Source organism: Lathyrus oleraceus, chromosome 6 (genome assembly GCF_024323335.1).
Source record: "Lathyrus oleraceus cultivar Zhongwan6 chromosome 6, CAAS_Psat_ZW6_1.0, whole genome shotgun sequence".
Classification (NCBI taxonomy): domain Eukaryota; kingdom Viridiplantae; phylum Streptophyta; class Magnoliopsida; order Fabales; family Fabaceae; genus Lathyrus; species Lathyrus oleraceus.
In genome coordinates, this window is record NC_066584.1 from 130,615,325 (window position 1) to 130,638,151 (window position 22,827).

Sequence of the window (22,827 nt, forward strand, 5' to 3'; positions counted from 1 at the left end):
AAAACCCCCTTGTTACTATAAGTTAAGAACTTAACAACTGTCGAACAAGGCAAAATCACATAATCCCTGTGGAGACGATAACAAACCCCGATACTCTAACCATGTACCAACAAAATGGCGCTGTTGCCGGGGATTGTGAATTGATATTGCGAGCATCGCAATAGTTGCTAAATTTTTAACTTCTGAATTTTTGACTTGTGCTCGTTAATTTGTTTGGTTTAGTGTGCAGATTTCGTTTTATGTGAGGGCAGGCTCCTGAGGACCAACTTCTTTTTGATCCCGAGATCGAAAGAACCACAAGAAGACTGAATAGCAGAACGAGACGAAGGAGGCAACAAGCTAGACAACGACAAGAACAAGGAGAAGGTTCTTCTACAATGCACACACCACCTTTCATACCTATTATGGATCCACCACCACAACCACCGCCCATTTCCACACCATGTGTCAACAGTCCGAGGAATACAGCTCAATTTGCCAACCACACGGGAAGGCAAGCCGAGATGAAGACGGGAACTCTTAACTTGCTATACGGAAGTCCATTCACCGGAATGGACCATGAAGACCCCTTTGCTTTTCTCACCAAATTTTACGAGATAGCATTGGCAGCCGGAGTTGATCAAGCTCAAGAGCTACCATTGTTCAAAAGATTATTTCCTCATGCTTTGCTTGGCAAAGCCAAAGATTGGTACTTGGATCAAACACCTGCAGTCATGACGGATTGGAACGTGTTAGAAGAGAAGTTCATTGAACGATTTTTCTCCCACAACCGGTTCATGGAATCCAAAACGGCTATACCTGTGTTTTTGCAAGGAGCCAACGAATCATTGAATGAGGCATGGGAAAGATTTAAATCCATGCTTCGGAAGTGCAAAGGGCATGGTTTTGACGAATTGACGCAAATCCACATTTTCAAGAATGGCCTTCAACCTAATTGCAAGACTTTATTGTATGCTACCTCAGGTGGTTCTTTGTTGTCTAAAAGCGCCGACGAAGCTACTGATATCATTAACCGTATGGCTCTAAATGACCTCCAAAGTCAAAGTAGAGGCAACTCTTTGAAGAAACCGGGAGTGCTTGAACTTGGGACAAATGATGCTATTATTGTCCAAAATAAACTCATTTCACAACAAGTTGAACTCTTAACTCAACAAATAAAAGAGTTGAAAGAACCATCAAGAGCTAAACAAATAGCTTGTTGTGAGCTTTGCAAGGGTGATCATGACACCAGGTTTTGTCCACCTCCCAGGTTCGAAGAAGTAAATTACATGGCGAACCAACGAGACTACCAACCGAGGCAACAACAACAACAATCGTATCAACAACATCCTCAAAATCAACAACAACACTTTCAAGGGAATCAAGGGTTCTAACCAAGAGCTAACTATCACCATAACCAAGGTTATGGGGGTGGTACTTCTAACCGTCAAAATCCTTACCAACCTCAACAACCGCCGGTCGTGACTTCAAAGTTAGAAGAGACATTGACACAATTTATGCAATTGTCGATGGCTAATCAAAAGAGCAACGATGCGGAAATCAAAAATCTCGAAACTCAAATCGGACAACTTGCTAAACAACTAGCGGAACAACAAATCGGACCATCTTTTTCGGCGAACACGCAAACGAATCCAAAAGAGCATTGTAAAGCGATAACGACGAGAAATGGAAGGGAGTTGATTAGTGAGAGTAAAAAAAGAGATGAGAGTGAAAAAAGAGAGGATGAGAAAATAGATGAGGAGAAAAAAATAGAGGATAGCATTGATGGTGAAGTTGGGGAGTGGAGTGAGGAAGAAGTTGAAAAGAATGAAAAAAATGGTGAAGTAGAAAATAAAGAAAGTGTGGAAGTTGAAAAAAATAAGAGTGACGAAGTGAAGGTGGAGGGAGTAAAAAAGAAAACAAAGATGAATTCTAGAGCTTCTAAAGGAAAGGAGGTAGTGGGCGCTACTCCAATCCAAAACCTTCCGTATCCACATGCTCCATCTAAGAGGGAGAATGAACGGCATTACGCCCGGTTCATGGATATATTCAAACAACTTCAAGTGAACATTCCGTTTGCCGAAGCATTGGAGCAAATGCCTAAGTATGCGAAATTCATGAAAGACATACTTACTAAAAAGCGGAGGTACACAGAACCGGAGACAATTGTCCTAGATGCTAGTTGTAGTGCAATCATTCAACGGACGCTTCCGAAAAAAGAGGTTGACCCGGGACGAGTTACTTTGCCGGTTAAAATTGGTGATGTCTATGTCAGAAAAGGGCTAATTGATTTAGGGTCAAGCATTAATCTAATACCATTGTCTATTGTGAAGAGGCTTGGCAACATTGAAATGAAGTCCATCCGGATGACTTTGCAATTGGCTGATAAGTCGACTACCCATCCTCATGGGTTAGCTCAAGATGTTTTGGTCAAAGTTGACAAATTCTTCTTCCAGGTTGATTTCATTGTGATTGATATGGAAGAGGACGACGATGCTCCGCTTATTCTTGGCCGACTGTTCATGAAAACCGCACGCATGATGATTGACATTGACGATGGTTTGATGAAAGTAAGGGTCCAAAATGAAGAAGTTACTTTTGATCTATTCGAAGCCATGAAGCATTCAAAGGATATGAGTGATAGCTTTCGCATTGATGTGATCGAAGAGGCAACTTTTGATATTTCTAAACATATTCATGAGATATCTCCTATGGAGTTAGCTCTTGATGACTCCTTTGAAGTTTTCACAATTGAAGAAGAGCAAGCTCTTGATGAATGCCTAAGGGAACTTGATAGTCTAAAAGAGTTACATCCATGGGAAGTTGAGGAGGAAGTATTGAAGAAGGAAGTTTTCAAACTAGTAGAGGCCGGGATGAATTGTTCTATCTCCGATGGTGAATGGGTGAGTGTTGTGCAAGTAGTTCCGAAAACGGGTGGTATCAGATTTTATCGAAGGTTCATCAAGAACCTCTTGAAGACAACAAAGCCCTTGAGGAAGTTGCTCAACAAAGCCGGATCGTGAAGACCGTTGAACCGTCGAGCTTATCCGACGTTAAACAAGCGCTTGTTGAGAGGCACCCCAACATTGTAAGTATTTACAGTTTTCTGTTGTTCAAATTGATGGAACCTTGCTGAAATGTCTTGTGCATGCTGTTTTGAAAAAACAAAATATTGTCATGTTCGCTAGCAAGCTCGCTAGGCGAAGCAGTAGCGAGCTGATTCGCTAGCTGCTCGCTAGGCGATGCAGTAGCGAGCGTGGCAGAAACCCAATTAATTTTCAGAAGGCCACTCATTTGGGCCCAAAACCATTTTAAATTGTTTTAGTCTGAACCTCACGAACTTAGTCACTTTTCACTTCCATCTAACAAAACCCTAACTGTTGCATTGCAAACCCTAACCGTTACATTTCAGATTCAGTCAACCTCTCCGATCAGGTTTGTTCTATCTCCATTACTTTATGCTTTCAAGTTGTAAATTCTGAAGTATGATACATTTAGGGTGAATTTGGGAGATTGGGTATCATTAGGTTTTGCATGTATGTTTAGGTTTGCATGTATGTTTTGAACGATTCCTAGCATGTTAAATCACTTTGTTTCTGAAATGGGTACCATTAGACTTAGGGTTTTCTGAAATTTGAGTGTTAACAATGGAGAACACAGAATCCCGTAACATTCGCTAGCATCTCGCTAGGCGAATCTGTGGCGAGCATTCGCTGCCACTTCGCTAAGCGAACCCGTAGCGAAGCTTCGCTGGGTCCTCGCTTAGCGAAGCAGTAGCGACCATGACAGTAGTTGGTTTTTCTGTTTTGATCTCTAATCTGTTTTGTGGTTGTGTGCTGTTTCTTTTCTATGACTTTACAGATGGCGTCCAGGTCGAGCACTTTGAAGAAGAGAAAGGTCGGGAGCACTTCCCGTACTGTGCCAATACAATTTGACACCGACAAATTCATCGGGGCAAAGCAAGCCGCACGCTATGTGGCTTTGGAAAAAAGGAAAATCTTGCCAGAGAAGAGGTTTATGATCAACCCCGAAGGCGATTATCGTACATTTGCTGGGTTGATACATAGCAAGAAATGGGATAGGTTGATCGCTTCACTCGAAAGTTACGACATTGAGATAGTGCGCGAGTTCTATGCGAACGCGTTGCCGAATGACGACGAGCCTTTCACTTGGACTACAAGAGTGGCTGGACGTCAGGTTGCTTTCGATCGGGATGCGATTAACCGAGTGTTGGGTGAACCGCTCCATCTAGGAGCTAATGAGAGGGACACATACCACAGGGATCTGAGGCTCCACAGGGACACTGATTCTATTTCTGCAGCCCTGTTGTTTGAGGGAAAGTCAGTTGAGGTGAACCCATTTGGGGTTCCTATGAGGTACCATAGGGAGGATATGATTCCCTTGGCTCAGCTGATCCTAATGCTGGTTCTGACCAATATTAAACCCAAGTCCCACACGTCGACCGTGCCGATCCCAGTGGCACACTTGGTCCACTGCATTCTCACGAATATTTAGATCGATGTGGCGAGAATCATTGCTATTGAGATGAAGTCCGTGGTTAAGAACGGGCTGAAGTCAGGGGCACGAGTTAACTGCCCCCTTGCTTTCCCTTGTCTCATCATGGCTTTGTGCCAACAGTCGAGGGTGAAGCTACCCTCCCGCAGTCAAGTAAGGATTCCGTCAGCAATCGACGATAGATATGTGGCCAAGTATTGTAAGCCGAAGAACTTCAGAGGTAGTACAGCTGCTGATGATACTGGGCTTCTGATGGTCCTGGTGTTTTTGCTCAAGGTTTTGATCCTTTCCAGCAGGCTGTCTGCAATTATAATTGGTATTGGATGGCGGCGACTCAGCGCGCCATGATTGATATTCATGACTCTATGCAGTTATTATAGTTGCAGGTGCGTAACCCTTCGGGAGAGCATCCTATGATGACGCATGAGCAGTTCCTGCAACATGCGAGTTGGCCTGTGGACAGGCCTGTTTTCGGAGAGGGGGCGGGTGCTGGTGCTTCTGGTGCTGATACTTCTGGTGGCGTTGATGATGATGATGATGATAATGGTGATGATGAGGATGGTTCCGATTCTGAGGCCGGTAGTGAAGAGAGTTATGAGTCCTATGAGGACTAAGTTTTTATTTATGTTATGTTTTATTTTCTTGTATTTTTAGATATTTGGTTATGTACTTTTGGGGTGTTTTGTCCCCCACGCACATTTTTTAACATTTTGAAGTGATGATTGTGTTTATGTTTTAAATTATTGTGTTTGGTTTTAATTTCTGTTGTTTAATAAATTTTTGGTTGTTGAGGGTCAAACCTTCTAGATTGGTTGCTCCTCAAAGAAGTATCCAATGAAGGTGCATCCGAGCGTGGATGGCGATGATAAAAATAAACAAGCGAATAATGCTAAGGTGCATGATTACCTCCGGTTAGAATTTTAGAATGCATTAAGAACTTTACTCTTTTCGTAAGTGAATATTGTTCTTTTTACAACATAATTGAATGAATGATTCACATAGGACTAAGAACCACAAATTGTGAGGAAACCTCCATTGTACACTAAAATGTTGGATTCTAATAAACTGTGTCGATTTATTTGATTCATGCTTTGTCTTTTATTATTGTGAATTTGTGGAAGCAATTAGAAATTATCAAGGCGCTTGTTTTCTTTCGAGCACAACCAGTTCCAAATACAACTTACCCGTGAGTAGAGAGTATTCGTGAACCCCTTTGAGCTTAAATAGTTGAATCTCTGCTTGAAATAAGGCGAGATGTCAAATTCTTTTTTTCTTGAAACCCTGAAATTTTTTATAATTGTTCTTTTGCCGTAAAAAGTCAAGAGCATTCACTGAGGGTGAGTAAAAGATAAGTTGGGGAGAACGAAAATGAGAATCGGTAAGTGCCACAACTCTTGAATAACCGAGCAAGCATTAAAAAAAATAGAAAAGAGAAACATCTGTTTTGTGAATACGATGTGAAAAGAAAAAGAAAAAAGAGAAAAGAAAATGAAAATGAATGCTTGCTTGGAAGGAAAATAGTGAAAAACAAAATTGAGTTGTGAAATAAGAGTTGTGAAGGTTTCAAATGAGAAACAAATGGAACGAAGTTGAGATGTGTGAATAGCTTGTACAGTAAATGTCTCTTTTGCGTCGGCAAGTTCATTTTCAATGGCCTTAGATATGACCCTTGTTTATAAACCTGACCAAGCTACAACCGGAAAAGACCTTAGTGATCTTCGTGCTTCCGCATTTTCATTTATAATTGTTAGACATTGTATGAATTGAATTGACTTGTGCATTGTTTGTTGGTGAGTGAAATTGTCCCCGCGGTTGCAAACGCGTAATTTCTTCAATCCTTATTCGAAGAGGAGAGATAGGGTGATTCATTCAGGATAACATTGTTATGGATTGATACATGTTTTGCATTGCTATAAGGTTTTAGTTCTTGTGTATTATGTTATTCTAACCATTGGGAACTTGTGTCTGGTTGATTCCCTTGTGTTTGAGCCATTTTATCCGATTTCAGAGAAACCTTTTTCTTTAAGCAAATTCTCTTGTCCTTCAAGAGGCATACTTTGCTTGAGGACAAGCAAGAATCTAGTTGGGGAGAGTTGTTAAATGCCAAAGTGTGTTTATTTGAGCTATCAAATGTGGGCATCTTTCACTCCTTTTTGTAGAATAAGTGTTCGAAACCGCCCTTGCTTTTGATGATTTGCAATACAATATGAAATGATCTTGGTACCTTTAATTTGTGTGTTATTATGCAGGAATTAGGCATGAAAGAGTAGAAAATTAAGGCACAAGAAAGATGGCAAAGGAACCGAGAAAGAATGCAAACATCAGCAAACTCGCTAGGCGAGTGGGGTAGCGAGGTACTCGCTAGGCGAGCAGGCAGCGAGATGCCAGCGAACGCTCCTAAAATTTTACAGTAGCAAAATGATCAAAACTCACTGTGGCGAGGGAAGTAGCGAACATTTCCAGTGGCAAATTCACCAACATTCGCTAGGCGAGCATCTAGCGAGCTTCCAGCGAGCAATTCCAGTAGCAAAACATCAAAACTCGCTGGAGCGAAGGAGTGAAGCGTGGGCTTCGCCTAGCAAAGGATTGTTCGCCTAGCGAACATACGCATACTGGACTTGGATGATTCCTCTGGACGCAGGCACTTCTGGTGGCCTATTTTGGGGCTCGCTAGGCGAACCATTTTGCTCGCCTAGCGAGCATGACAGCTCAGTAACCAGTAATATAAGTAGCAGGGGCTACTTTTTGGAAAATAACTTAGATATTTTTACAGCATCTTTTCATTTTTCTTGGGATCATACTTTGTACCCTAAAAAAACCATTTTTCTCATTTTGCTTCTTCTCTTAACAATATTCTACAAAAAGAAGGTGGATTCCCATCCAATCTCGATTCTTCGACTCGGATGTTGATCAACCTTCGACCGAAACTTGTTGACCAAGCTACCATGAAAATGAGTAGCTAAGTCCTTCATTTTGTCAAGGTTATATGTAGATGATCATAAGCTTTGTATGTATATGGGATGATCTTCATTTGTAAACTCTTTGATGATGAATATATGGTGAAAACCTTGTTTTATTGATAACTCTTTGTGTTGGTTTATTATTGAAAGGTGTTTTCCAACTCTTGACCTAGGTTTTCATCCATCCTTGTTCTTTAGCTAGAGATAGTAATGAATGAGTTTGTTCACTAAAAAAGTTAAACCTAAAAGTTGTCATTTTGATAGATTGTGTGAGAGATCAATAATGGATCAAAATGGGAAAACCCACAATGTGTGTTAGAGATAAACACATTGGGAGGACTTTGTGGATGTGTTTAACATCTAATGGAGTTTATAAGTTTTGTTTGATCGAACATATGCATGCAAAGTGATCGTTGAACCCTAACTTTGACAATCTTTCTCAAATCATAAAACCAAAACTTTTACCGCAATTTCTTACTTTTTATGCAAGCTATCGTAACCAAACTAAAACCCCCTTGTTACTATAAGTTAAGAACTTAACAACTGTCGAACGGCGGCAATATCACATAATCCCTGTGGAGACGATAACAAACCCCGATACTCTAACCATGTACCAACAGTGTGCCTATGGACTCATCAAATGAGGAAGAACCTCAAATGAAGAGGAAAAGGCCTGGAGAAAAGAAGAGTAAGGTTACTGATCAGGCTCATAAAGATGTGATTAATCTTGATGAAAAAAACAATGAGGATGATGACATTTCTCTTGTTAACATCTTGGAAGAGATTATGAAAAGATGTTGTAAACTTTGTCCAAGAATTTCATGACGGCTAAACCTCCAAAAGCCATGACAGCAGCATTGTTAGGAAACTCTGATAACTGACTTACTTTATTGAATAATAGAAAAGCTAATATATAGCTTATTACATAAACTGACTATCCTAAATCTTAGCTAGAAAATAGGAACTAATAAAGACTAAATCAAAAAGGAATCCAACTGTTATGCTAACAGCCCTATAAAATAGGACATTTATTCTAACAAACTAACCAAGTCAGAATTAACCCTATCATTTCCTCCCTTAAACTAGTCAGTATACTAGTTTAACTTAGGTGCATCACATACTCCAAGTTTCTTCCTAAGATGCTTAAATGTCTTCAACTTGAGAGGCTTAGTGAAAATGTCTGCTATCTGTTGTTCAGTGACACAAAACTTCAGTTGTACAGCTCCTTCATTCACCATATCACGCAGGAAGTGGAACCTTACATCAATGTGCTTACTCTTTCCGTGCATCACAGGGTTTTTGGATAGCTTAATTGTTGAACTATTGTCACAAAATATAACTGGACTGCTACTACCATCATAGTCAAGCTTCTTCAACACTCTTTTCATCCATGTCATTTGACATGTGCAAGCTGCAGCAGCTATAAATTCTGCTTCTGTGGTGCTCAGTGCGACAATAGGTTGTTTCCTTGAAGACCATGCTACAACTGCATTGCTCAAAATAAATGCATACCCGGATGTACTCTTTCTGTCCTCCATACTTCCAGCATAATCACTGTCCTTGAATCCAATCAGCTATGTATTTCCAGTCTTCCTATAGAGAATCCCATAGCTAGTGGTTCCTTGCATATAAGGCCGATGCCTTTAGTGTCTTTAAGCAATTCAGAACGTGTGTAGAGAAAGCATCCGGTTTGTCCATTAAATGCTTAAGAATAGATCGTGGAGGTGAATTTACATCAAATGAGTTCAAAGAATATTGTAGATAGAATGACATTAATAGGCAGTTAACCACAGTCTACACACCTCAGCAAAATGGTGTTGCAGAACGAAAAAACAGAACTGTAATGAATATGGTGAGATGTCTGCTGGCTGAGAAAGATGTGCCAAGAAATTTCTGGCCAGAAGCTGTGAATTGGGCCTTCTATGTTCTAAATAGATGTCCAACATCACCAGTCAAGGACATGACCCCTGAAGAAGCTTGGAGTGCGGTGAAACCTTCAGTTAAACACTTCAAAGTGTTTGGTTGTGTAGCTCATGCTCACGTCCCTGATGCTAGACGAGCTAAACTGGATGATAAGAGTCACATTTATGTTCTGTTTGGGGTAAGTGCAAAATCCAAGGGATATAAACTCTATGATCCTTTAAACAAGAAAGTCATAATCAGTAGGGATGTTGTCTTTGAGGAAGAAAAGAAGTGGAATTGGGATGAAAGTTACCAAGAATTCATTAGACTTGATCTAGAGGCGGGAGAAGAAAATGATGAAATCACCCAACAGAATTATGACACACAAAGCAACGAGGAAGAAGAAAAGGAGATGACAAGTGATGCAATTGAGGCTGTTGTACATAGTGCCAATCCTATAACTTCCAATGCAAGAGAAATCAAAGTTAGAAGAGCACCAGAATGGATGAATGATTATGTTATTGGTGAAGATGTTATTGGTGAAGAAGAAGATGGTCAAATACATTTTGCTTTCCTTGTTAGCTCTGATCCAATCAGTTTTGAAGAGGCAGTGCATAGTGAAAAATGGAGACAAGCAATGGATGATGAAATAAGTACAATCGAGAAGAATGGGACATGGTAGCTAACTGATTTGCCAAGAGGTGCTAAAACCATAGGAGTCAAATGGGTATACAAGACCAAACTGAATCAGCTGGGAGAAATTGAAAAATATAAAGCTCGCTTAGTGGCGAAAGGATATGCTCAGCAAGAAGGAGTTGATTATGATGAAGTGTATGCTCCCGTAGCTCGTATGGACACTGTACGTATGATCATTGCTCTTACAGCTCAAACAAGTTGGATTATTTATCAACTTGATGTGAAATCTGCCTCTGTAGATGTGAATAGCATTCATATCTATGAATTGATCTGGATTAGGGAATAAGACCAAACCATAGATTAGTAATGCTAGAATCTCCTCGAAAGCATGGACATTCATGACTTTTAAGAATTCTCGGGCCTTATTCATCAGAAACTTGGCAAGTAAACCCTTAACTCCACTTCTTGTTACCCAATTAGCTTCAATATCTGACTTTGTCATGTGTAAAGCTGCGGCAACTTTTTCGGACCTCGGAATCTTTTCTAAACCACTGAAAGGTATTTGATCAAGAATAGGTATCCCAAGCAGCTGGGAAAATTCTTCTAATGTGGGCACCAACTGATAATCTGGGAATGTGAAGCAATGATGTTTAGGATCGAAGAACTGGAATAGGACTCTCATCATATCTTCTTTGAAACCAGTGGTAACCAAATCGAGGAGAGAACCATGCTTTTTGACGAACTGAGCCTGATCAGGAAGTTCTGACACTAAATCCTTGAGTTGAGGAGAGATGACTACAAAATTTATCCGGATAGTCTTCCTGGGAGCCATAGCCTTACAAAATAGAGCCAAGTTAAATCCCTAAGTCCTCGAAGTGATTAGTGCAATGTCATAATGTTATGATGTTATGATGTTATGATGTTATGATGTTATGATATTATGATATTAAACAAATAACAAGCATAAGCAAGTCATACAACAATCATTCCTAGGTTTTAAGGCTTGCATGAGTTCCATAGGTAAGTACCCTCCCCACTGAAGTTTGGTGGGTTTAACCTGTCTTAGAATAGTAACCGGGTTCTAGAAGGATCTCAAATCATTGACCTTTCCTTAAGTCCACTTCAGTGCAACACCAAGTGGTTGACCGAAGCTTCCCTAAAGTCCAATCTCAAAGAGTGTAGTATCGAGTCTCAACCAACTCCAGTCGGAACCGAAGCCAGTTATCTCACTACTTTCTAATGGCCAGGATGAGTCAATTAGGGTTCTAAAGGTCTGGTTAATGCTTTTATGGCACCACGCGAATGCCAAATATTTCCTCAACTAACATGAGGAACATCAGGACATCCAAAGTGCCACATTAACCGTAGCCATCATTTTGACCATTCCAGTATACGCCGGACAGTCGCGATGATCTCTTGCTACTTACCTAAGGTACACTAGATCCGGGTGTAGGATCTTTCCCTCAAGCATAACATACCCAAGCAATCCCTTAAAAATAAATCAGACAAATTGAATAAGTGATCTTGTTTTTAAGGTAACCTCTCTTTTTAAATCGTCCCCAGCAGAGTCGCCAGTTCTGTCATACGGTGAACTGGACTTTTTGTGGTTTTAATCGCAATGTCGCGGTTAGCAAGAGTCGCCACCGACTTTTCTTTTATCCAATAAGGAAAGGTGGAAAAGAACAGGAAAGACCTTAATTTAGATTTTGGGTTCGGGAGGTACATTATACAAAGGGAAGGTGTTAGCACCCTTTGTATCCATGGTTATCCATGGGCTCTTAATTGCTCGATCACTTATATTATTTTTGTCTAAAAAAGTGTTTGTGAATTGTTTGGAAAATTGTTTTGAAAAGAGAATTTAACTTTGTAATGATTCTTGTATGAATGTATACAAAGTGGTTATCCCGTTTTAGTTTTGAAAATTGTTTAGAAAAATATAACTCGGTAATGATTCTAGTATGAATGTATACCAAGTGGTGATTTTCTAAAGGCATTTTGAAAGGTGTGAGGTGCAAAAAAAATGTTTTAAGTTGTGAGCCAGCAATTAAGAGTTATACCGACCCAAGGTCTTTACGGGCATTTCCTATCCTTATGAGGGTAAAACTGTCCTTATTATTGAGAAATAAGTAGTTTTATCCTTTGGATGTAAAAGGGTCATCGTATGGTCATCGATTGGTCATTGAAGGCAACAGTTATGAGGATACCTTAGCATTCGAAGGGACTATCATCATTTAACCGTAGGCAACATCGGAGGGTCATCGAGGGACAAAGTTGTATATTCGAAGGCAACATCCGAGGGACTATAATTTATTTTATGATGATTTAACCGAAGGGTCTTTGCTAAGGGTATCCCCACATTCGCGGGACATGACCGTAATATCGTAATCGTAAGGCAACAAAGAGAGGTCCAAGATCACTTATTCAAAGGCAAAGTTTTACAATTAATTATATAATTAGGATGAAACTCCACATTAAAATTATTAAAAATAATATATTAAAAAATTAATACATTAGAAATTAATACATTAAAAATTAATTTAGGGTGAAACTCCACAAGGGTATCCCACAAATAAAGTGGAATACCTAGCCAATAACCTTTTCCTGGGATATGTGAACCTTTACGAAACTCAAAAAAAGAAACATGTCAGAACACCAAATCAGGGTGCAATCGAAGATTACACCGGAGAAATATCACAACAATAAATAGGATAGGATGAATAATGCATGGCTATGATAAAACATAAAAAAAAAACAGAATAGAAAAGTCAGCTACTGTCTCGTTCGCCTCTGCCTCGCCTAGCGAAGGCCAGGCGAACGACCACGGATTTTGAATTTTGAGAAAAACAGCCCCATGTTAGGAACCTTGAACTTTATGGCATTTTATCACAGGAACAGCATGGTCAAACATTCAGGGTATTCAGGCATATTTAAATTCACATACGAAAGCAAATTATATATCAACATTTAATCATGATGCATTATATGTGTAGATATGGCCAATTGAAAGTATAAACAATAGAGATATGCAAACCTGTTTGCCAATTCAAGGTTGAAGGGATTGACCACTTGTGGTATCGGAATGAGTTAGGCGGCGGGAATTGGGCGGCGATGGCTTCGGGGCGGATGAGCTGCCTTCAGGGTTTCTTTATTCTGAATTCTCCGGGTTGGCAGGGTTCCTATGCCAAAGTTTCTATCCGTCCTTCTCTGTTCTCTCTCTTTCTTTTTCCTCAAGGTTTTGTTCCAAGGAAACCTCAGAGTGTTTTGCTTCTCTTCCTTCTTTCTCCAGTGAATCTCCCAGTGTAAACTCCAAGTCTAACTCCAAGTTCTTTTCCTCTACTGAAACTTCAGTATTTATAGACTAATTTTGTGGGTAATGGGCTTGGAATGAGGGAGACCCAAGTCCAAAATAATTTGTTATATTTTATTTATTTATTTATTTATTTTAATTATTTAATTAATTAATTAATTAATTAATTAATTATTTTTTTTTTTTTTTTTTTTTTTTCTTTTTTTTTTTTTTTTTTTTTTTTTTTTTCAGAAAAAATGATGGGTAAATTTTGGGGTATGACAGACACCTTGAGAGCATGTTCTTCGTCTCCATCTTTCTTAAACTTTTGTTCATGGATAAGAAGAGAACTCTGCAAAGCATCAACAGAGAGCTCATCAATGTCCTTTGACTCTTCTATGGAACAAACTATATAGTTCGATTTTTCAGTGAGGGTTCTCAAGATCTTCTCTACGATCTTGACATCAGCCATATCCTCTCCGTAATTTCTCATATCATTTGCAATCATCATCACTCGGATAAAATAATCACCAATTGCTTCACCTTGTTTCATAGCTAGGACCTCAAACTCTCTGTGAAGGCGGTTGAGTTGAGCCCTTTGAACTCGAGCATTCCCTTGACATTTCATCTTCATGGAATCCCAAAGTTGCTTGGATGTCTCCTTCTGAGTGATCGTTTTAAGAATTGACTTGTCAAGAGATTGAAACAAGTAATTCTTCGCCTTTAGATCTTTGAGTTGCGCTTCCTCCAGTGTCTTCTTTTGTGCTGCTGTTAGCACTTCATCAGCACCTGGTTGTGAATAGCCAGATTCCACAACGCTCCAGTACTCCTTGGATTGGAGTAGATTCTTCATGACCATGCTCCAGTGGTCATAATCACCATCGTATTTCGGAATAGAAGGTTGGGAAAAACCATTGTTTCCTTCAGCCATTGCTTACGAACTCTCTCTCCTTTTTTTTCTCTCGATATGAAGTCTAGCTCTGATACCAGATTGTTAGGAAACTCTGATAACTGACTTACTTTATTGAATAATAGAAAAGATAATATACAGCTGATTACATAAACTGACTATCATAAATCTTAGCTAGAAAATAGGAACTAATATAGACTAAATCAAAAGGGAATCCAACTGCTATGCTAACAGCCCTATAAAATAGGACATTAATTCTAACAAACTAACCAAGTCAGAATTAACCCTATCAAGCATTCCTTGCTTTGATTCCAAAAGTGGATAACCCACAGGAATTGGTCGAGTATAGGTTCATCTGTCTCAATGGTTGTATGTATAAAGTGGTGGCCAATATTTTTTCTTCAAGATTAAGGAAGGTTATTGGTAAGGTGTTATCAAACACTCAAACAGATTTTGTCTCTGGTCGACAAGTTCTAGATGGAATTTTGGTAGAAAATGAAATTCTTGACTATACCAAAAGAGAAAATAAGAATTGCATGATGTTTAAAGTGGACTTTGCTAAAGCATACGACTGTGTCAATTGGGATTATCTTAGAGGTGTGTTGAGAAAGCTTTGTTTTGGATTAAAATAAATGAATTGGATGGAGGCAGGGGTCTTCTCTAGCTCCACGTTTATCTTGATAAATGGCGGTCCTACTAAAGACTTTGAGGTGGGCAGAGGGATTAGGTAAGGTGATCCATTATCATCTTTTTTGTTTGCAATAGTTGTGGAGGGGTTGGCTAGTCTTGTGAAACAAGCAGCTAACTTTGGTTTATTCAAAGGATTTCAAGTGAATGAAAGTATTTCATATAACCTAATTTAGTTTGTAGATGACACAATATTGGTGGGTGAAGCCTCATCTTCCAACTTGTGGGCTATCATGTCTATACTAAGAGGGTTTGAGGTGTTTTCAGGATTGAGAATAAATATGTGAAAGAGTAAAATATATGGCATTGGGGTCAGGGATCATTTCCTTCATTCTGCTTCATACTGTTTGAGTTGTAAAATATCTAGCATTCCTTTTAAATTCCTAGGGATCTTGATTGGTTCAAATCCTAGCAGATTTAAGAGTTGGAAGTCAGTGCTAGCAATGTTGAGAGGTAAACTTGCAAGTTGGAAGGGGGGATTCTTATCTTTAGCAGGAAGGGTCACTCTCATTAACTAGGTTATTAACAACCTGCTTGTGCACCATTTTTCTTTCTACAAAGCTCATGTCAAGGTGATAACCGAGATAACAAGAATTTAAAGGAATTTTCTTTGGCACGGTATGCATCAGGGAAAGACACCTGCTGGATTAAGTGGTCAAAAGTGTGTAAGAACAAAGTTGAGGGAAAGAGATGGGAAGATATATTTTCATTTTTAACTAAAACTAATTATAAAATGTTTCTTTTTTAACACAAATTATAAGATGATTATCACATCATTCTTTTATTTTATTTTTGAAATTTTAAATACATACATAAAAATACAACCTTGGCTCTTCAAAACTCATTTCGCAAACATACTTAAAGTGTACCTGTCCAACTTCAAAACAAGAACTAACGATAGAACTTTGCAAGATGAAAAACTTAGTCCTAATTAAATTGAAACATATTTATGAACTAAGAGACAAAGGATTAATCTTGATAACGAGGCCAGGGAAAACATCATCAGGATCATGAATATGTGGATTCTCTTCAACAATATAAGGATCACCACACTTTTCACCTATTGTTTGAAGTGTCTCTCCCTCACCAACAACATATATCTCATCACACACTTTGTTGTTGACATGATTATTACTATTATTGCTAAAATCATTTTCCTGCAGCATATTCTGAATCTGAACATTCAACTCATCATTATCACTTGTACTTGATTCGCAGCTACTTAAAACCAACATTAGTGCCACAAACAAAGCACAGTTCCATGAAATCTTCTCTGCTATTGCTGTTGATGAACACCCACAAGCCATTTCTTGAATTGGTTATTCAAAGGATCTTGCAGAATATTAATGTGATATGTTTAGTTTTGCAGAAATTATAGTTTATATAGATGAAATGAGAGAGGGTTTTGTGTGGTTGGTTGTTGGAGTTGGTGTGGTTATATGTGGAAGTTGAAATGGTTCATTCCGTAAAGTTGGTAAGTCTGTCTAGTGCACAAAGATGATAAACTTTGAAAATGGAAAGAGTTGGTTTAACTGCTTTTTTTAGTGAGAATGGTTTTGGGTTTTCACTTAGACTTAGGGGTGTGTTTGTTAAGAACAAACATTCTTGTAATCTTATTTCCATTATTATTATTATTTGAAATAATATTTTTATTTAAGTATTTGAACTAAATTTTTTTAAAATGTTTATAATATTTCTTTAATTTAAAAATTATAATAAATAAATAAATATAAATAGTAGTGGAGAGTTATAATTGGTTGAACTTTATTCTCATTGGAATGTTGGATTCTCACTCTTTAAATTTTGAAATAGAAATAGAAGAACCATATATAAATAAATTTTTTGAGAATAAAATATATTTGGGAATAATTTTTTAAAAATTGAATCAAACATTGGAATGTTGCATTCCCATGACAATATTCTCGGAAATATTTTTTACAACCTTGAAATAAACACACCCTTAAACATTTTTTAGGATCACACAATTTAAGTTTTTTTTAGATTTTCAAGAGATCACTAGGGATTTGGAAGTGTTAAAATTAAGAGGTTATCTCACGAGTCTCATATAAGTGTTGAAATTTAACTTGAGTGGTTATATTCTCATTATATTAAGATTTTTTGTGAATATATTGTATTAAGGTTTCTTAAATATGAACGGTTAGTTCATTGACACTTCTAATGATCTCTTCTCGACAAAAAAACAATAAAATGCAGGCTATTTTTCCCTCAATGAAGGAAAAGACCACAAAAACGTAATATAATGTATTTTTTCTATGATTTAATTATGTTGGACCTTGAATGAAGAATATTTGTCGCCTTAACTATTTATGTTGGATCCTTGCTAAAGATTCCTTGTCATCCAAAAAGGTTATTTACATTTGACATTTAATAAGAGGGTTTGGATGAGATAATTGAAATTTTTTAAAGAATTCAAAATTTTAAACAATTTAAATGATTCAATTGAAATTCACTTATTTTTAAATTCTTATGTTTAGAAAAAATATTAAAATGATTCATTGTTAAAATTTTGGGTCCTTTTCATAAATTTAAAATTTTAGGCCAAATTTAAAATACGAAAAGTATGGACCAATTTGTAATTTTTTAACTTTTCAAGAGACTAATTTCTAAATTTTAAAAATTATTAGAGATTTATTTGTATTTTTTTTTTAAATTGAGGATAAATTTAAAATTTTCACAAAGTGAGGATCTTCTTGCAAAATTTGAAAAGTTAGTAATAAACAATTTAACATTCACATTATATAAAGTGAAGAATCAATTTCAAATTCTTTATATTTTAGTGTCATTTGAAATTCTTTGAATTTAACTTAAATAAAATGCTTTATAAATTTACATCATCTTAACGATTCTCTATTTTTTATCCAAAGAATGGATTTTTGCCAAATTATTTTAAATTTCCTTTAAAAATTACTTTCTCTTATTAAAATGCTTCATTCAAGCACACTCTAAATTTTAGAAGGAGTTCAAAATTCTAAGCAATTCAAATGATTCAATTGAAATCTATTCATTTTTAAATTCTTTTATTTGGATAGAATATTAAAATAATTCATTGTTAAATTTTTTGGGTTATTTTTATAAATTTAAAAAATTTTAAGGTCAAATTTAAAATATGAAAAATTTTAAAAATTTGAAGAGACCAAATTGTAAAATTTTAAAGACTTATTTGCAATATTTTGAACATTTTTATGATGAATTTTAAATTTTCATAAAATATAAGGACCATCTTACCAAATTTGAAAATTTTAATAATAAATAATTGAACGTTTGGATTATATATAATTATATATACTGGATGGACAATTTCAAATTCTTTAATTTTTGATGTTATTAGAAATTCCTTAAATTTAACTTGAATAAAATACTTCATAAATTTACATGATTTTATAAATTCTCCATATTTTTATCCAAACAATACATTTTGGTCAAATCATTTTAAATTTCCTCAAAAAATTACTTTTCCTTATTAAAATGCTTCATCTAAAAACACTCTTTAATTTTTAATAAATTCAAAATTCTAAATAATTTAAATGATTCAATTGAAATTCTTTGGATGGAGTTTAAAAATGATTCATTATTAAAATTTTAAAGGCCATTGTCATAAAATTAAAAATTTTGGATCAAAATTAAAATATAAAAAATAAGGACTAATTTGTAAATTTGAACTTTTAAATAACTAATTTGTAAAATTTAAAAATTATTAGGGACTTATTTGGATTTTTTTACGAAAATAACCCACTTTTTCAAGGAAATTCCCAAAATACCCCTGGTTTCAAAAAATATCTCAAACTACCCCACTTTTAGGAGGAGTCGCCAATTGAATTGGAGACTCCTCTTAAAAATTGAATGGAGGCGGCAATTGGATTGGCTAGGGCAGGTGCCCTAGCCAATTGGATTGGCGCCCCTGTGTAGGGCTTAAGAGGAGGCGCCAATTCAATTTGAGCCTTAGTGTAAAATGCTATTTTTTTTTGTAAATGGTATACGTGATAGATAAATTTGATATAGGACCAATTGATATTAATAAAATTTACTGTTTACACAAAGAAACCTAATGGTGATGACCGGGATCACCTAACCGACCTCCGGTCCCACATCCTCTAGCTACCCTAACCCGTGGCCCTAATCCACGTTGATGATTCGGTACCGGTGTTTGAGCATCTGAGGGGCCAGGAGCGTCACTACCAACTACAGGAGAATGTCTGTTGAGGTAGTCAAACAAGTCGGCATAGTCTTCAGTATGCATCGATTGTGTACCGCCGTAGCTGAGCTCATGACCCATGCCAGAGAAGTTGGGATGTGGTTGACTCATTGATGGGCGACCGGAACGGTTGAAGGGAGACATGGGTGTGAGCGACGCGTCGAGGAAAGGTTGGAAAGGTTGTTGGGGTGTTTGGTAGAGATAGGGTTGTTGGATGTTTTGGTTTTGTGAGGTTTGGGCTTCTTGGCTACGGTAGGAGGAGGGGCGGTTGGTGTTGAATGACCGTTGGGTGTTCTGGCTTAGGCGACTTTGGTAGGGTGATGGGGTGGGTGTGAAGCGATGTTGAGTCTCAGGTTGATGGTCAATTTGTTGGTGGTGGTATGGGGTATGCTCTTGGTATTGGGGTTGGGTGTATGGAATGTTTTGGTTGTATGTTTGTGTGTTGGTTGAACTGAACGTTTGACGGACAGGGGGTTGTGTGTATCCGGTCTGACACTGTTGTTGGGGGTTTGATGTTGAGGTGTTAGGTGCGTAAGTCATCTAGCGTAGGTCGTACAAGTACATATCTTCGGCGATGAACTGAAAACCAACCGATTTGTACCAAGCCATATAAGTACGACTTGGTTTTTCTTCAGTTGGCATGACTGCGTCGGTTAACACATGGTCATGACGGTGCTTCCATTTGCGACACTCCGATCTTGCGAAGCTTTGCCATGGATTGAAGTTCCATTGGTCATTAACTTTGCGCAGATGCCATTCTCCTAGGCTAGCTGGGGGATTTGGGATATTTTGGGGCATACCGAACTGCAGCTTCACACAATCATTGTTCTACATCTCCACAGTTGTGAACCGTATTATCAGTGTGCATGCAGTCCATGTTGGTGTAGGCCCTAGAGGCCAATACATTTTGGTACTTGTATCGAATAATAAAAGGCATTCTCTTTATTATGGTTGATTAATAAAGTCCCTGGAATAGATAGTCCGTTTAATGTATTAAGTGTGACTTAATCATGAGAACACATTAAACATAAGGACACTATTCCTAAAGTATCCGTAGTCGAGCTTTAGTGTGAAGTGGGATAACATTAAAGCATTAAGACTATTATGTTTGTAGACTGATGATCACATCTCATGGATCATGGATAAAGAGTTATCAAGTCTTAAACATAGGTATGAATATTAGGAGTAATATTTATACCGGATTGACCCGCTATGAGAATACTATATAGAAAGTTATGCAAGGTGTCATAAGCTATTCTCATGGTGATAATAGTGTATTCCACTCTTCGACCTGAAACCACTATGGATCCTAGATGTAGAGTCGAGTGCTTTATTGCTGATCCAACGTTATCCGTAACTGGATAACCATAAAGGCAGTTGATGGGTACTCCACAAAGCATGCTGAGGGACATGAGTGACCTAGATGGAATTTGCCCATCCTGCATAACAGGATAAATGTCTATGGGCCCAATATTGAACTGGACAAGGATGACACGGTCTATGCCTTGTGTTCAATATAGACATAAGGGCAAAAGGGTAATTATACACATAATTATTATCACAGAAGGAATTGTCAGATCACATGACATTTTCGTGTCTTGGGTAGCAGTGATGTGTTGCTAGATACCGCTCACTGTTTATTATATTAAATGCGTGATTTAATATAATTGCCAACGTCACGAAAACCTACAGGGTCACACACAAAGGACGGATTGATGATAGATAGAGTAACTAAGGAATACCGTAAGGTACGGTGCCCTTAAGTGAGTTATAGAACATCGTAAGGTACGATGTACTTGAGTAGAATACGAAATATGGTAAGGTACCATGGGCTTAAGTGATTTTGGGCATATTATAAGATATGGGCCAAAATACACTTAAGTGGGCTTTTAGCTTGAAGCCCACACAAGTGGTTCTATAAATAGAACCCTTGTGCAGAAGCAAAAATTAGCGGTTGCATTATTTCGTTTTCTCACTTTCTCTCTCTCTCACTCAAAGCCTTCATTCATACCAGCTAGCACTGAGATTGAAGGAATCCGTTCGTGTGGACTGAGTAGAGACGTTGTCATCGTTCAACGTTCGTGATCGTTTCGTGGATCTGCATCAAAGGGTTTTGATCGTTACAAGAGATCTGCACCAAAGGTTTCAATCGTCACAAGAGGTAAATATTCTATCACTGATCATGACCATTCGTAAGGATCTCTAAAGGAGAAATTTTAATTTCCGCTGCGCTTTGGGTCGCAAATTCTCCTTCAGTGGTATCAGAGCCACTTACGAAACCATGACTCGGATAGCTGTTTAAATTTCTGTATTAATATGATTAAAAGACAGAAAGAATCAATTATTTAAACGGGCAATTAAATTTGGCATCATGAGTGTATAAGTTGGATGATTGATGTTGACTATGCTTCGGAATCCGACATTAGTATGGTGAAGCAGCGATACATCGATCGTCTATAGGTTACACAATTGAGACCGATCAACTTATATATGATATAAGTAATCCTAATGCAAAGTACGGTATATGTGATATACTGTTTGTGTTTCATTCATTCGAACACTAAATGATTGTTTTCCTTTGAGCGATCAATGGTCATTTGCTTCGGAATCCGACATTAGTATGGTGAAGCAATGACCTGTTGATCAATCATACTGAATCAACAATCGAGGTGTGTTTGACGGTCTGAAATTGGCGCATTAGGGTTGGTGACGGCGCAAGGGTTGTGCCGTCAAAGAGTTGTGAATTTAGGGTTTTTGGAACACGTCTGTTGACTGTTTCAAAGTTTGTTATTTTGGCTGCGTGAAGCTCGTGTGACGAGCGTGTTGACTGTTTCAAAGTTTGTTATTTTGGCCGCGTGAAGCTCGTGTGACGAGCGTAACAAGCGTAACAAACTGGATGCGTGACGGACGTAACGTACCCTGTGACGGTCGTCACACTCACATGACCTATGACGGTCGTAACGTGTTTTGTGTGACGGTCGTCACACTCACATGACCTGTGACGGTCGTAACAATGCATGTGACGGTCGTCACACTCACGGGGTTTTGTTTTGTGACTACGCAAGGGTTGTGTTGATTCAAAAACAGTGTCCATTACAAATGAATTGTTCATTAAAATTTTGGACAGGGGCGCTGCCCCTCCAACCCCGCAAGGGCGCTGCCCCTTGACCCCGTCCGCTGATCGGTCAGCGGAACCACCGTCCGCTGACCGGGCAGCGGAACCCCCGGCTAACTCTGCGTAGTGTGATCGGTCGCCAAAATTTAATTTGGTTTTAATTAATTAAAGGAATTAAAATTTAATAATAACAATGTGTTTATTATTATTGCCTTGTGGTGATCAGTTATGGCCTTAGTTGTCCTTTATTTTGTTTTGGGTTTTTAAATACGACCTGCGTGTCGTGCCTCTCCTTTTGATCTCTTAATGTAACTTCTTTTCTCATCTCAATCCCTCGTATGTAAAACGAGTTTCTTCTGGAATGTAATGTTATGAAGAAAGAGAAGAAGACAATGTTATGAAGAAAGAGAAGATTTTAATATCAAAGGAGGACAACCTTGAAGATCAAAGGAGGACAACCTTGAAGATCTTGCTTGGAGAAGCTTAGATCGTTATTAGGTTAGCTTAGGTTCTCTCATTGGCTTGGGAGAACAATTGCGCTAGGGGCCATAACTGTTTCATTGTGTATGTATGTTGATGCATGTGAATGTATGTGAATGTATGTTGATGCATGTGAGAGACGAT

At 37.9% G+C, this 22,827-nt stretch overlaps 1 protein-coding gene across 1 annotated transcript; it reads right to left on the reverse strand.

Annotated features, from left to right (window-relative positions):
* Nucleotides 1-15,637: 15,637 nt before the first annotated feature.
* Nucleotides 15,638-16,281, reverse strand: LOC127097459 (uncharacterized). Its single transcript, XM_051035952.1, has one exon. It carries the CDS (start codon nt 16,180-16,182, stop codon nt 15,823-15,825), a length of 360 nt encoding a protein of 119 aa, XP_050891909.1. The 5' UTR covers nt 16,183-16,281; the 3' UTR covers nt 15,638-15,822.
* Between the last annotated feature and the right edge of the window lie 6,546 nt (nt 16,282-22,827).